This window comes from Camellia sinensis, chromosome 12, assembly GCF_055761805.1.
Source record: "Camellia sinensis isolate YWXY chromosome 12, ASM5576180v1, whole genome shotgun sequence".
NCBI lineage: Eukaryota > Viridiplantae > Streptophyta > Magnoliopsida > Ericales > Theaceae > Camellia > Camellia sinensis.
In genome coordinates, this window is record NC_138972.1 from 41,729,303 (window position 1) to 41,742,593 (window position 13,291).

At 44.2% G+C, this 13,291-nt stretch overlaps 1 protein-coding gene across 1 annotated transcript; it reads right to left on the bottom strand.

The window, feature by feature from the left end:
- Positions 1-8,777: 8,777 nt before the first annotated feature.
- On the bottom strand, positions 8,778-9,275 carry LOC114273495 (uncharacterized). Its single transcript, XM_028215298.2, has one exon. The coding sequence runs from the start codon at positions 9,273-9,275 to the stop codon at positions 8,778-8,780; it is 498 nt and encodes a 165-aa protein (XP_028071099.2).
- Positions 9,276-13,291: the final 4,016 nt, after the last annotated feature.

A 13,291-nucleotide genomic window follows, 5' to 3' on the forward strand; every position in this document is an offset into this window, starting at 1 on the left:
TTTATTTATATTAGATGCTTGTGCGGCTTGAACATTCTTATTCGAAAGTTAAAAATTTTGTTCGGCACATGCGTAATTTCTACGGGTCCTTTTTCGGCCCAAAGATTTGGATTGACTCCGAACTCGGAGACTCCAATTGGCCGATCGTGATCTCTATGAAGGGCGCTCCGAATCCGGAGGATTTCTTGGCCTAAAGACGCCTTGCGCTGAGGGCGCTCCGAATCCGGAGGCTTTGATTTGGCCAATCGTGATATCCACGAAGGGCGCTCCGAATCCGGAGACTTTCTCGGCCCAAAGACATCTTGCGCCGATGGGGCTCTGAATTCGAAGACTTTGATTTGGCCAATCATGATATCCACGAAGGGCGCTCCGAATCCGGAGGCTTTCTCGGCCCAAAGACGCTTTGCGCTGAGGGCGCTCCGAATCTAGAGGCTTTGATTTGGCCAAACGTGATATCCACGAAGGGTGCTCCGAATCCAGAGGCTTTGATTTGGCCAATCGTGATATCCACGAAGGACGCTCCGAATCCGGAGGCTTTGATTTGGCCAATAATGATATCCACGAAGGGCGCTCCGAATCCGGAGGCTTTCTCGGCCCAAATACGCCTTACGCCGAGGGCGCTCCGAATTTGGAGGCTTTGATTTGGCCAATCGTGATAGCCACAAAGGGCGCTTCGAATCTGGAGGCTTTGATTTGGCCAATCGTGATATCTATGAAGGGCGCTTTGAATTTAGAGGCTTTTTCGGCCCAAAGACGCCTTGCGCCGATGGTGCTCCGAATTCGGAGGCTTTGATTTGGCCAATCGTGATATCCACGAAGGGCGCTCCGAATCCGGAGGCTTTCTCGGCCCAAAGACGCCTTACGCCGAGGGCGCTCTGAATCCAGAGGCTTTGATTTGGCCAATCGTGATATCCACGAAGGGCGCTTCGAATCCGGAGGCTTTGATTTGGCCAATCGTGATATCTACGAAGGACGCTCCGAATCCGGAGGCTTTCTCGGCCCAAAGATGACTTGCGCCGATGGGGCACCTTTGAACTACGTGTGATAAATGAACGGGAATCTTTGTATAACAGAAGAAAAAAGATGTACATAGCATTATGTCCCACAAATCGGGTTAATGATAAAATTTGCATAAATGCGTGGAATTCCAAGGCCGTGGCAGACTCCTTCCTGACATGTCTTTGAGCCGATATGCCCCTACTCCTGCGATTGAATCAATCTCATAGGGGCCGTCCCAGTTAGGACCTAATTTTCCATCGGCTAGTTTCTTGGCAGCTGGCAGCACCTTCTTCAGGACCAACTCTCTTGGTGTGTAGCGGCGCAGCTGAACACGTTGATTGTACGACTTAGCCAGCTGCTGTTGATACCGCGCCATGGATTCGAGGGCACGGTCTCTTCATTTTTCAATTAGGACCATGTCCAAGGCCAGCATCATATCGTTTCGGCGCATATCGAAAACTGTCGACTTCAGGGTTGGGAGGCCGATCTCCAGGGGTATGATGGCCTGGGTTCCGAAGCAGAGAGAAAATGGGGTTTCCCCAGTAGACTGCCTTGGTGTAGTTCGATAAGCCCATAACACACTTGGCAATTTCTCGACCCATTTGCCTTTGGCCTTTTCTAGCCTCTTCTTGATGCCGTCCAAGATAGATTTGTTAGAGGCTTCGGCCTGACCATTGCTTTGTGGATAAGCTGGGGTAGAAAAGTAAGGCCGTATACTGTACTTGCTGCACAGCTCTCGGTAGACGCCACAATCGAATTGGGTGCCGTTGTCTGAGATAAGCGCTCTTGGAATACAGAACCTTGTTATGATGTTTCTCCAAACGAATCACTTCACGTTGGTGTCTCAGATGTGGGTTAGTGCCTCCGCTTCTACCCATTTTGTAAAATAATCTGTCGCGATAATCAAAAATCGCTTGTTACCCGGGGCACGAGGCAGTGGTCCGATGATGTCGAGTCCCCATTGGGCGAACGGCCATGGACTGGTTATGGAGCTCAGCTCTTCAGTAGGTAGGTGGGTCAAAGGAGAGAACTTCTGGCACTGTTCGCACTTTTTCACGTAGCATTCGGCATCTGCTCTCATTGTCGACCAGTAATATCCCTGCGTCACGGCTCGGTGGGCCAACGACCGCCCGCCAGAATGGGCGCCACAACTGCCCTCATGTATTTCATTCAAAAACTCTTCAACTTTGTCTGGGTGCACACATTCCAAATACGGGCCAGAGAGGGTTTTTTTATAAAGCCTTCCTTGCGGGTCCAAGTAGTAGCGCAAAGCTTTGTTTCGCAGCTTGTGCGCTTCTTTCTTGTCTTCTGGGAGCTGTTCGGAAGAGAGGAACGCGGCAATGGGATCCATCAAACTTGGTCCAAGTTCTACAACATTGATCTGGAATTCCTCCAAAGAGCTAATGCTCGGCTTTGGGATGAATCCTACCTTGATGGTTCGTTTAATCTCCGAGTTGATGGCAGAGGCTAGGCAAGCAAGGGCATCTGCATGTGTGTTCTGATCACGTGTTATCTGGTTTTGCTCATGATGGTCGAATTTTGCCAGCAAGATGTGTATTCCTCAAACTGGCTAAAAGAGCCTTATATTCGGCTTCGTTGTTTGACGCTTCGAAGCCGAGCTTGACAGCCTGCTCAATTATTACGCCATCCAGAGCCATGATCACAACTCCTGCTCCGCTGCCCCGTTGGTTGGATGATCCATCACAGTACAACTGCCAAATGTCCCTGACATAAATCCTCCAGTTCGGCTCCGATCGACTCTCCTCAATGGACTTGAAATCTGCAAGACCCCCAGTGAATTTGGCAACAAAGTCAGCAAGAACCTGTCCCTTGATTGAAGTTCCCGGTAGAAACTGAATGTCGTATTGGTCGAGTTTAAGAGCCCACTTTGAAACACGTCCTGACGCTTCCGCACTTCGTAGTATTGATTGGAGGGGATAGTCTGTTAGGACCCCAATGCTGTGGCCCTGGAAGTAATGCATCAGTTTTCTTGCTGCCATGACTAGGGCAAGGATGAGTTTTTCCAGCAGAAGGTAGCGTGTTTCGGCGTCAACCATAGCCTTGCTCACGTAATACACTGGCCGTTGCTCCCCCAGCTCTTCCTTTATCAGTACGGCGCTGACGGCCCTGTCGGAGACTGCCAAATACAAAATGAGCAGGTCACCAGCAGCAGGTGTTGACAAGAGTGGTACTGAGCGGAGGTAGGTCTTGAGCCCGTTGAAAGTGGCTTCGCATTCGGCGGACCATTCAAAAGCCTTGCCCTGCCGTAGTGTATGGAAGAATTATTGGCAGCGATCTGTGGACCGACTGATGAACCTGTTGAGTGCGGTGGTCATCCCCATCAACTTTTGAACCTTTTTTACCAAACGGGGGGAGCCAAGTTCCAAGATTGCTGTAATTTGCCTCGGGTTGGCCTCGATTCCTCGGTGGTTGACAATGTAGCCCAGGAACTTGCCAGAGCCGATTCTAAGCACACATTTGGAAGCATTCAGCTTCATTTTGTATTTTCGTAAAATGCCAAATGTATTCCCTAGATCGGCTATATGATTATGTTCTTCCTTGGATTTGACCACCATGTCATCAATGTACACTTCCATAGTGTGGCCGAGTTGCTCCTTGAAGATGGCGGTGACCAGTCTTTGGTAGGTTGCCCCTACATTCTTCAGCCCAAAAGGCATGACCTTGTAGCAGTAGGTTCCTCTTGGGGTGAGGAATGGAGTTTTGTCCTGGTCTTTTGGATGCATGGCGATCTGATGGTAGCCTCTGTAAGCATCGAGGAAGCTCATATGTTGATAGCGAGCCGTCGCATCGACAAGTTGGTCAATTCTGGGTAGGGGAAAACAATCTTTAGGGCAGGCTTTGTTTAGGTCGGTAAAATCGACACACACTCGCCAAGTCCCATTTTCTTCTTCACCACCACTGTATTAGAGAGCCACGTAGGGTAGGTTACTTCTCTAATTGCCCCGGTGGCAAGTAGCCTATCAACCTCCTCAACAACGGCGGCAATGTGTTCTGTGCCTGACCGCCGACTTTTTTGAATAATCAGCTTGCATTTTGGATCGACATTCAACTGGTGTTGAGAAACTGACGGATCGATACCTGGCATCTCATACGGAGTCCAGGCAAAGACATCCAGGTTATTGAGTAGGAAAGAGACCAGCTGTTATCTGTCGGCCTGATTCAGGGAGGAGTCGATCATGAAGAACTTGTCCAGGCATCCATCGATTTCAACTCAGTCTAAACCTTCCGTGGCCTTTTCATTTGGGAGCCGCCCAACATCGTCGAGGCTCTCTTGATCCGGGACCTCAATGGAATTCACCTGCAGTTCCTTTGGCGTTTTGGCAGCAAGGAGATAACATGCTTGTGCCGATTTCTAGGAGCTGCGGATTTGCACAATACCGCGCTCCGTCGAGAAGCGTAGTAGCTGATGGTAGGTGCTTGGCACGACTTGCATTGTATACAACCAGGATCGTCCCATGATGAGATTATACGGCGATGGCAGCTTGACGACCAAGAATTCGACGTCCACTGTTCGGGAGCCTACTCGAACGGGTAGCCTGATTTTCCCTAACGGATACTCTGGATTGGCATTGAAGTCGAATAGTGGATAAGGGGCTGGAGAGAGATCGGATTCGGAGAAGCCGAGTTTGGTAAAAGTCTTATAGTACATAATCTCTGAAGTGTTCCCCAGATCAATGAGTACACGCTCAACTGTGAACCGGTTTACCTGTAACTCGATTATCAAGGGATCAATGTGGGACAGTGTTACTCCGGCCAAATCTGAATCATCAAAAGTAATGCCCTTGGCTTCGTGGGGCCGTTTAGCCGGGGTGAGTTGGTTCTGAGGCTCAAACTCTGACTGGATCATGTGCACTGCTGATGACATCGGCAGGCTGTATATCATGTGGATTATGCCGGGCGGAGGTGAATACTGTCTCAAGGCTATTGCTTTGTTTGGGACCGTCGGTGCTTTGAATTTCTTGGGTAGCACTGCCTTTGCAATCCGTCGTACAAAAAGGATTATGTTGATCTTCATCCGAGTTGTTTCTTCTTTGCTTAAGCCTTATACGGGGCCTCTCTTCAGAAAAGCTGGAAGTTTCAGCTCGTCCCTTCTTCTTGAGCTCCGGGGGTAATAAGTTGGAGTTGCTATCAGTGTCTTGTTGTGGGGCTCGAGATCGTCGACCATCTATCCTCACGGGTTGCTCCGGGCCTTGGTGTGCGGCTTGTTTGGACTTCGCTACCTCCGGGGCTAAATCCTGGCGGAGACGCTCGTTCTCTGCGCTCATGTTCTCCAACCTTTGTTCGTTTGCTTTGCCTGTTCCATGGTCGCTTGCATTGCTTCATGCTTTGGAGTCGAAGGTGAGGCAAAGTTCAGGGCGCGTCTTACGGGGATGGTTTTCGGTCCAAGCATGGTTGTTGGAGTGAGGTCGTCTCTCTGCATGGTTTCATGAATGACTATTGGAGGGTCCTCCGTTACGCCCGCCATGGATGTGTTTGAGTATTCCCACAGACGGCGCCAATTGTGGAGAAGTGATTTTTGGAAATACTCTTCTGATCCTGGGGAGCGCTCGTGATCCTTCGATAGTCACCTGAAAGAAAATAAACACTTCGGTCGGGCGTGCTGAAATTAGCACTCCGACGGACAAGTCAGTCCCAAGCTCTAGGTTACTTGTATTCTAAGTTGAATACCACAATTATCACACATACCTTTCCAAGATTGCAGGTCTCCTATTTATAGTATTCTCCTTGGGTCTGGGAGCCTGGCCCACTCTTAGCCCCTATAATGCATTCCTACACGGCACTTATTAGTAGGAACGCCGGCTCTTATACTCGGCCCCTCAACTGGATAGGGTAAATGCCGAATAGAAGTCACGTTCGGGGCCAACTTGTCTTACTCTCGTTGATCCAGAAGTTATTCGGCTCCCACAAAGTGTAATCACAACTCAAACACATCAATCTTTCTTAGAGTTCAAAATCACAGTCTCATCTTTTCATAGATTCATGAATTTCATATACAAGCTCCATATACATACAAACATGGTGAATCTTTCAACAAATCTTGGGTGTATGAACCATCTACAGTCTATTTCGTGGACTAATCACAAAAATGAACTCAAAGAAAACAAAAATGAGGAGATTAGGGCTCAATTTCTTACATTTAGTTCTAACTATTACATATCTCAAACCCTAACTCATAATTCTCAATTTTTTCTTTATTTTAAGCCAAATATGAGATACATACAAAGATTCCAAGTAGATTATCATACCATAGTTCAAATCTAGGGTTTGCACCTTGAATCTCTTCCAAATCCCTAGCCTTTCCTCTTCCTCTTCCTCTTCCTCTTCCTCTTCCTCTTCCTCTTCCTCTCTCTCTAACTCACTCTCTAGAGCTCTCAACAAAAAAGATGAGCACAAGAGCTAAAGATATATAAATTAGGCTAATTAAAACATTACAAATCGTAATTTTAAAAAATTTCACTGTAGGCTCTAAAAATCATGTTGATCACAAATATAAAGTCGTTTTTGTTTTATCGTGCCTCTAAGGCTTTCAATTTTCAGTTCAAGGTTCTAATTGCAACAAATTTTCCTACATTCAACCAATATAAATCTACAATCACATAATTCACATACTTAAAATTGTAAATTCATATCAAACACATAAACACATATATAATTAAGCATAATACGGGTTGGGTTATCATAGTTAAGCCTTTTGAGCCCTTTAATGACCCTGATTTGGAAGTGATCTACTTTTATACTGTAGTTGGTCACTAGAAAGTCAAGGAACTTGCCTGACCCCACACCAAATGCACACTTGAAAGCGTTTAGTCGCAGCTTGTGGGTCTTCAAGAATTGAAACATCTCAGCTAGGTCGTTGAGATGGTCTACTTCATTCTTACTTTTGACCACCATGTCGTCAATGTAAGCCTCCATTGTTCTTCCTAACAATGGTTCGAACATTTTGGTGATCATTCGTTGAAATGTTGCCCCTGTATTTTTTAGGCCAAAAGGCATAACCTTGTAGCAATATAACCCCCATGGAGTTGTGAATGATGTGAACTCCTGGTCCGGTTCATACATAGCAATCTAATTGTATCCACGATACGCATTAAGAAAGCTAAGTTGATTGTGGCCTACAGTTAGGTCCACAAATTAGTCTATCCTTAGTAGAGTAAAGCTACTTTTGGGCATGCTTTGTTGGTTGTCTTGTAGTCCACACAAACGTGCCATTTGTCATTTTTCTTGCACACTACCACTGTGTTGGAAATCCACTTAGAATACTGAACTTCTCTAATTGCCCTTGCTTCTAGTAGGTTTCCCACTTCTTTAGCCACTAGCTCGGCGTAGTGTAGTGCTAACTTGTGAGTTCGCTGTATAATTGGTCTAGCGGTAGGGTTTACGTTAAGTTGATGGCAGATGAAGTTTGGGTTAATGCCAGATATATTGTACGACGTCCAGGCAAACACTTTGATATTGGAGATCAAAAATTCCATGATCTCTTTTTTCTCTGTGCTGGACAAAGATGAGCCTAGCAAGAAGAATTTCTCTAGGTTGTTCTTGCTGATTCTTATTTCCACTGCATTCTGTTCGGCTGTTTTGCTGACGTATGCGAATATCTCATTGCTCTCTAGTTCTTCTACCATCTGCACGAATCCTTTTGTAGCTCGGCTGGCGTATAGGGTCACGAAGCATTGCTTGGACATAATTTGTTCTCCCAAGACCTCTTCAATTACTCCAGCTTCGTTAGGGAACCGCATCACTTGATAGTAAGTTGATGCTACAGTTCGCATGGCGTGCAACTATGATCTTCCCAAAATAATGTTGTAAATGGAGAGAACTTTCAACATCCAGAACTCCACTTGTTTTGTCATCGATCTAGCTTTGACCGACAAAATTATCTTGCCAACTGGCCACTCTGGCATCTAGTTAAAGCTGACCAATGGGGAAGCCACTGGTGCCAAGTCTTTGTCCCCTAATTTTAATTATTTGAAAGTCTCATAGTATATTATCTAGCACAAGCTTTCCTGGTCTATCAAGATCTGCTTGGTATCAAAGTTTTTGACGTGCAAAGTAACAACTAGTGCGTCATTGTGAGGGTTTTGCAACCTTGCTAAGTCCCTGTCAGAGAAAATGATGACGTTCTTTGCTTCTATCTTCCCTTTCTTTATGGTCGGTTGAACACTCAGCACTTTCCTCATATGTTCTGATTTTTTGATCATCCCTCTGAACTCAGAAACTCACTAAGGTTTTATGATCCCATGAATCACATTGATCATGCCTTGAGGCGGACCATCTGCCGGCATCCCATCTGCCGCATTGCGATCTTGAGAGGGCAAGTTGAGCTCCCCCTCTAATGTATTGATCTAACTGGCTTGCTGCCACCAATTCTTCTAGATGTTGCCTCAAGGGCGTACAATCTTCAGTTCGGTGCCCTATTTCATCGTGGAAGGTGCACTTATACCTCTCGTTGCAGCCCCTCTGTGGTTGTCCTAACTTGGTAGGCCGCTGAACGAAGGGTTCATCACGTATTTCACGAAGAATTCAAGAGATGGGCTTCTTAAAAACTGCCGTTATGGCGGTGCGGACCCTCAACCTCCCTGTTTTGGCGTTTTCATCATTGGGTGGTGCACCGCGATTGTTGTTATTAGGCTAGCCCTTCTTTCGACCATATTAACCCTTGTAGAAGGTTTTTTTGTCTGACATCGCTGTTATGCCAAACTTTTCTTTGCTGCGAGCGTCATCCTTCTCTAACCTGATGTGTTGGTGTACTCTCTCTATCAAGGCTTCATGGTGTGGGATGGTGTCATTGTCATGGAGTCCCTAAGTCTATGCCCAATTGGTAAGTCGCGCTTGTATTGCGTGATAGCAAGGTTGGTGGGACATTCTCTAATCTGGTTAAAAGTCTCCCAATATCTATTATTGTAGGACTTCAACGTTTCTTTCTCGCCTATATCAATGGCGAGAAGCTGATCTATCTTAATTGGCATTTTGGTGTCTGTCATAAACCTGGTAACCAACACCTCATCCGGTTGCGCCCAGAAGGCAATGCTGTCTTTTGGCAACTTTTCAAACCAAGTTAAGTCCATATCTCCAAGGCCAAATGGGAACATGATGCACATTAGAGCCTCGTTCCACCAGTGTATGGCCATAACTTGGCGAAAGTGGCTTAAATGCATGTAAGGATTTGACTTCTCCTCATAGATCTTGAACTTAGGCTTGTTGAAGCCTAAGGGCAGCAGTGCGTTCTCTATCGCTAGAACGAGCTTTGCAACCATGCTAATGCCTTATCAATTGGTTCATAAGCAAGGTGCGGTACTGGCATTCCAATCTCGATGCTTTTGTGCGTCCTAAGTGCCAATCGCTACAGAGCTGAGATCTTTTGAGGGTCATGGGCCTAAGCGTCTTCTCTTCTTCATGCTCGTTCCTCCAAAATTGATCGCAAATCCACCGACCTGGACAGCTCGGTGTACCGAGAGGTGGTTTGGTGAGTATGTGAGGGTCGATAACTGTTTCCCATTGTGTAAGACCTTTCAGTCCTCATTCTCTTAGACCTGATGTAATGAGTCCTGGAGGTCCTTCAATGTGTATCACCTGTCTAGAGGCTCCTGTTCTCTGAATGCACAGGCGTCGCTTACATATATCCTGACCTCCTTCATGACGAGAACGCATTCTACCTTCGTGGATTCCCACCCCTGCTATATTTTTGCCCTTCATCTGGCATTTTATAGCTTCCATGTCAGCCGCCATTCTTTTAATTAATTCATCTTGCTCCGTCACGTGATCCTCCAGAACCTGGGCATCCATCCTCCTCATTTATCTATTTGGGCTTTGAGAGCGACGAGTACTCAAGCCTCACTTTTCTCGCAGCTGAGGGTCTATGTCTACCATGTGCAAAACAAAAGGAAAATCCTCGCGCCTCTTGTTCCCCTCTGGAGTTTGTCCGTGACGGCAGACTGAGGCAAGTCTTCATTATGCACCATTGAAACTAGTTGAAGGCAAAACTTAATCAAGAGGTAAGTTCTCTATATTCTTTCCCACAGACAGAGCCAATTGTACGAGCACGAAAAAATTCTTCTTGTATAATCCTGTTGATTAAGCTTGCACTTGTTGGCAGGTGTGTGCCAAAAACCCCTCCGATGCTTAAGTCAACAAATAGACAATAGACAAAAAGCTCTATGAATTCGGGAGTAGGAATTTCAATACCTGGGAATAGGTTCTGTCATGAGCTTTTATAGATTTCACGTGGCATGATCCTAGCAGGACTCTACCTCTCCCAATAGAGTCCTCATAGGAATCACATTTCTAAAGGATAATGCTTATCTTTGGAACACCCTTCTCACTGCAAGCCAAGTGAGATGACAACACCTTGTTTGGCTATTGATACTCAACCGAGCTACTTCGTTTCGCTCCGTCTCTAGTTGATCCATGCAAACAGCCAAATGATGATTTGCCGAGCTAAATCTAGCTTGGCCTTCTTCACCGAAGCCATCTTGGTTTGTTTATACATAGATAGCTAGGTCCAATTCCATTATTCAGCCTAGTATCCATTTAGCCCCGAACCGAGCTATCCAAGCTCTTATCTCGGCCCAATGTACGACCCAAATTCAAAAGACAATTTATCTAGCTGGGCCCAATTTGTCAACACAAATTATCCTCTCATGAACAATCTACTCTTAAAATATGTAGATTGTATAGATAAAAATGATCTAATAGTATGATAATCGATATTGGATCAATTTAATATTTTACATAAATAATTTTCACAGTTAATTGTGAGATGTATGAGTTCTAATTAATCCGATAATGGGTCAATTTCACTATAAAACCGAGATATTTAACTTTAACAAATTCGGACTTTTATGTTACGTTTGGTTTATAAATTTGAATAAAAATTTAAAAAGATAAAAAAAAAATAAAATAAAACACATTTTCATTTGATACATGTTTTTTTTTATTATATATATATATATATATATATATTAAATTTCTACCTAAATCAATAAACTACCCACAACCTTAAATGGGTGAGTGTAGATTTACCAATTTTCCCTGTATTTTATTCAATTCAAATAGAGTTGTACGTATGTACCTGTGTTTGACCCGACCATAGTCTATCTATATATATCTCTTCATTGGGCAAATTATAAATTATGACTTTGATTCAAAATTGTTAATCTATTTGATGCAGTTATTAGATTACAGATTTAAGTTACTGAGTAGTTGTTGGCTGTAAAATTTGTATAAGCCAATCACAATTCAACATGTGGCATGAAAAGGGCAATTTAGGGAGGTAATATAAATTGCCAACCATAGTCAGACACGTGTCAACCCATATTAGTAATAATGGGTCTGTATAGCACTGGAATGATCAAGGGATATAAGGTAATGTGGCCTAACGGTTACTTACAAGGTTTAAATTCAAAATCAGGAGGGAAGCCTAATTGTAAACATGGCGTAGTGGAGCTGACTGTGAGAGAGGATGATCAGCGTTCATAAAGGGACATTTCAACGATTAGGAGCCCACTTCAACGGTTATCATTGAGAAGTATAAATAGCAGAGAAGGCTCCAGAAAGGAGGATCCTGACTCAGATAAAAAAACTAGTTTTATCTACTTTATTTTCCCTTCCAGTTTTTACAGTTCTTTACATTTTTGTATTTTAAATTCTTGTATTGCACTTCATTCATAGGAGTAGTTTCAAATAGCTTGTTGCTGTAAACCTCTACGAGGCTGGGTCAGATCATTATAAGTTTTTCATTTTACTTAATGAAATTCTACAATTATTCTTCACTTAATTGTTATTTATTAGATTCTCCTAAACAAGCCACCAGTAAAAGTCCTCTTTATTGAGGTTGAAAAAACTAAAACACAATCGTCTGATAATTGGTTGGCAATTAATCTTCTGTAAGGACTGATTGATTCTTGCTAGCACGCTTAAAATTACAATACTAACCTTCGAAATCCAAAAAAACCAACATATATTTTTGGCACACCCAGTGGGACTAATTGAAATGGCTAGACGTAGGAGACCAGGAGAAAATGAACGCCTAGAAGAAGGTGTGGAAGGAGAGGTAGAGATACCTGATCCAGAGGATAATATGATAACACATCCTATAGAAGTACCTATCTCATCAGAACCTATGGTCGAACAAACCAGTAATGCAGAACATGCACCACATGTCCAAAATATAGGACGAGGCCATGGAATTGGACCATCCACTATTCCATCTGTTCAACCAATGAATCCATGGGGAGGCCTAGTAGATGCCATGGGACAATAGTTAATGAACACAATGGAAAGATGGGCAACATCCTTTATGGATCGGATGAATGCCCATCAACTAACTAACACAAGGCATATGGAGGAAAATTCAAATGTCCCTCAGTAAAGATTGGCTAAAGATAAACAGCTTATGCAAAGCAATGGACATACTAATGGTCAAACTAGTAATCAAAATTATGAAAGACCATCACCTTAGTCTTGGTATGAGCCTCTTTCGAGGCTTATGGTAAATCAAAATGCCTCATTACTTAACAGTGAAGCCATACCAATTGGTGAATCTAGGCCAACACAAGAAAATGCATGAAAATGTTTCCAAATCCCATGTTCGAAGCCATACCTGGCACATGGGGGTTCACTAATCCTTTGTTCGAATTCACACCTAGGGGGTTGGAAGGGTTTCTTGCGGCTAGAAGAGAAACAACACTTGTTCCTTCTATTACAGCACCTTTCGTAGATTCTTTCACAGGACAGGCTCAGAGAGGTCAACCATACCCTCAACAGTAGCCAGTACCACAGGGACAACCAGTCCCAAATATACCTCCCTATGGACTAAGAGGACCTCAGACACAAGGTTTTCCACCAAATCCTGTGTTTATTTCTCTAGTGGTAGTCCAACAAGCACAAAATATGGCTCCTAGGGACCAAATTGCTGATATTGTTAGAGAAATGTGTGGACCTATGGCTCGAAGGGTTCAAACTCCTGTGTATAGGAAACCATACCTAGAATGGATGGATAGGGTACATGAATACCCAAGGGATTTAGAATATCAGACTTTGCTCTTTTTTATGGGAATGGAAACCAGTCAACAGTAGAACACATTGCTAGGTTCGTTGCCTAATGTGGTAAATTTACCAATAATGATTACATGAAGTTAAGACTTTTTCAAAATTCTCTAACTGGGGCAGCTTTTGAATGGTATATTAACCTTACACCTGGGTCTATCTAAACTTGGTAGCAAATAGAGGAGGCATTCCATGCCCAATTCTTCCAAACGGAGCCAGAAGTTTT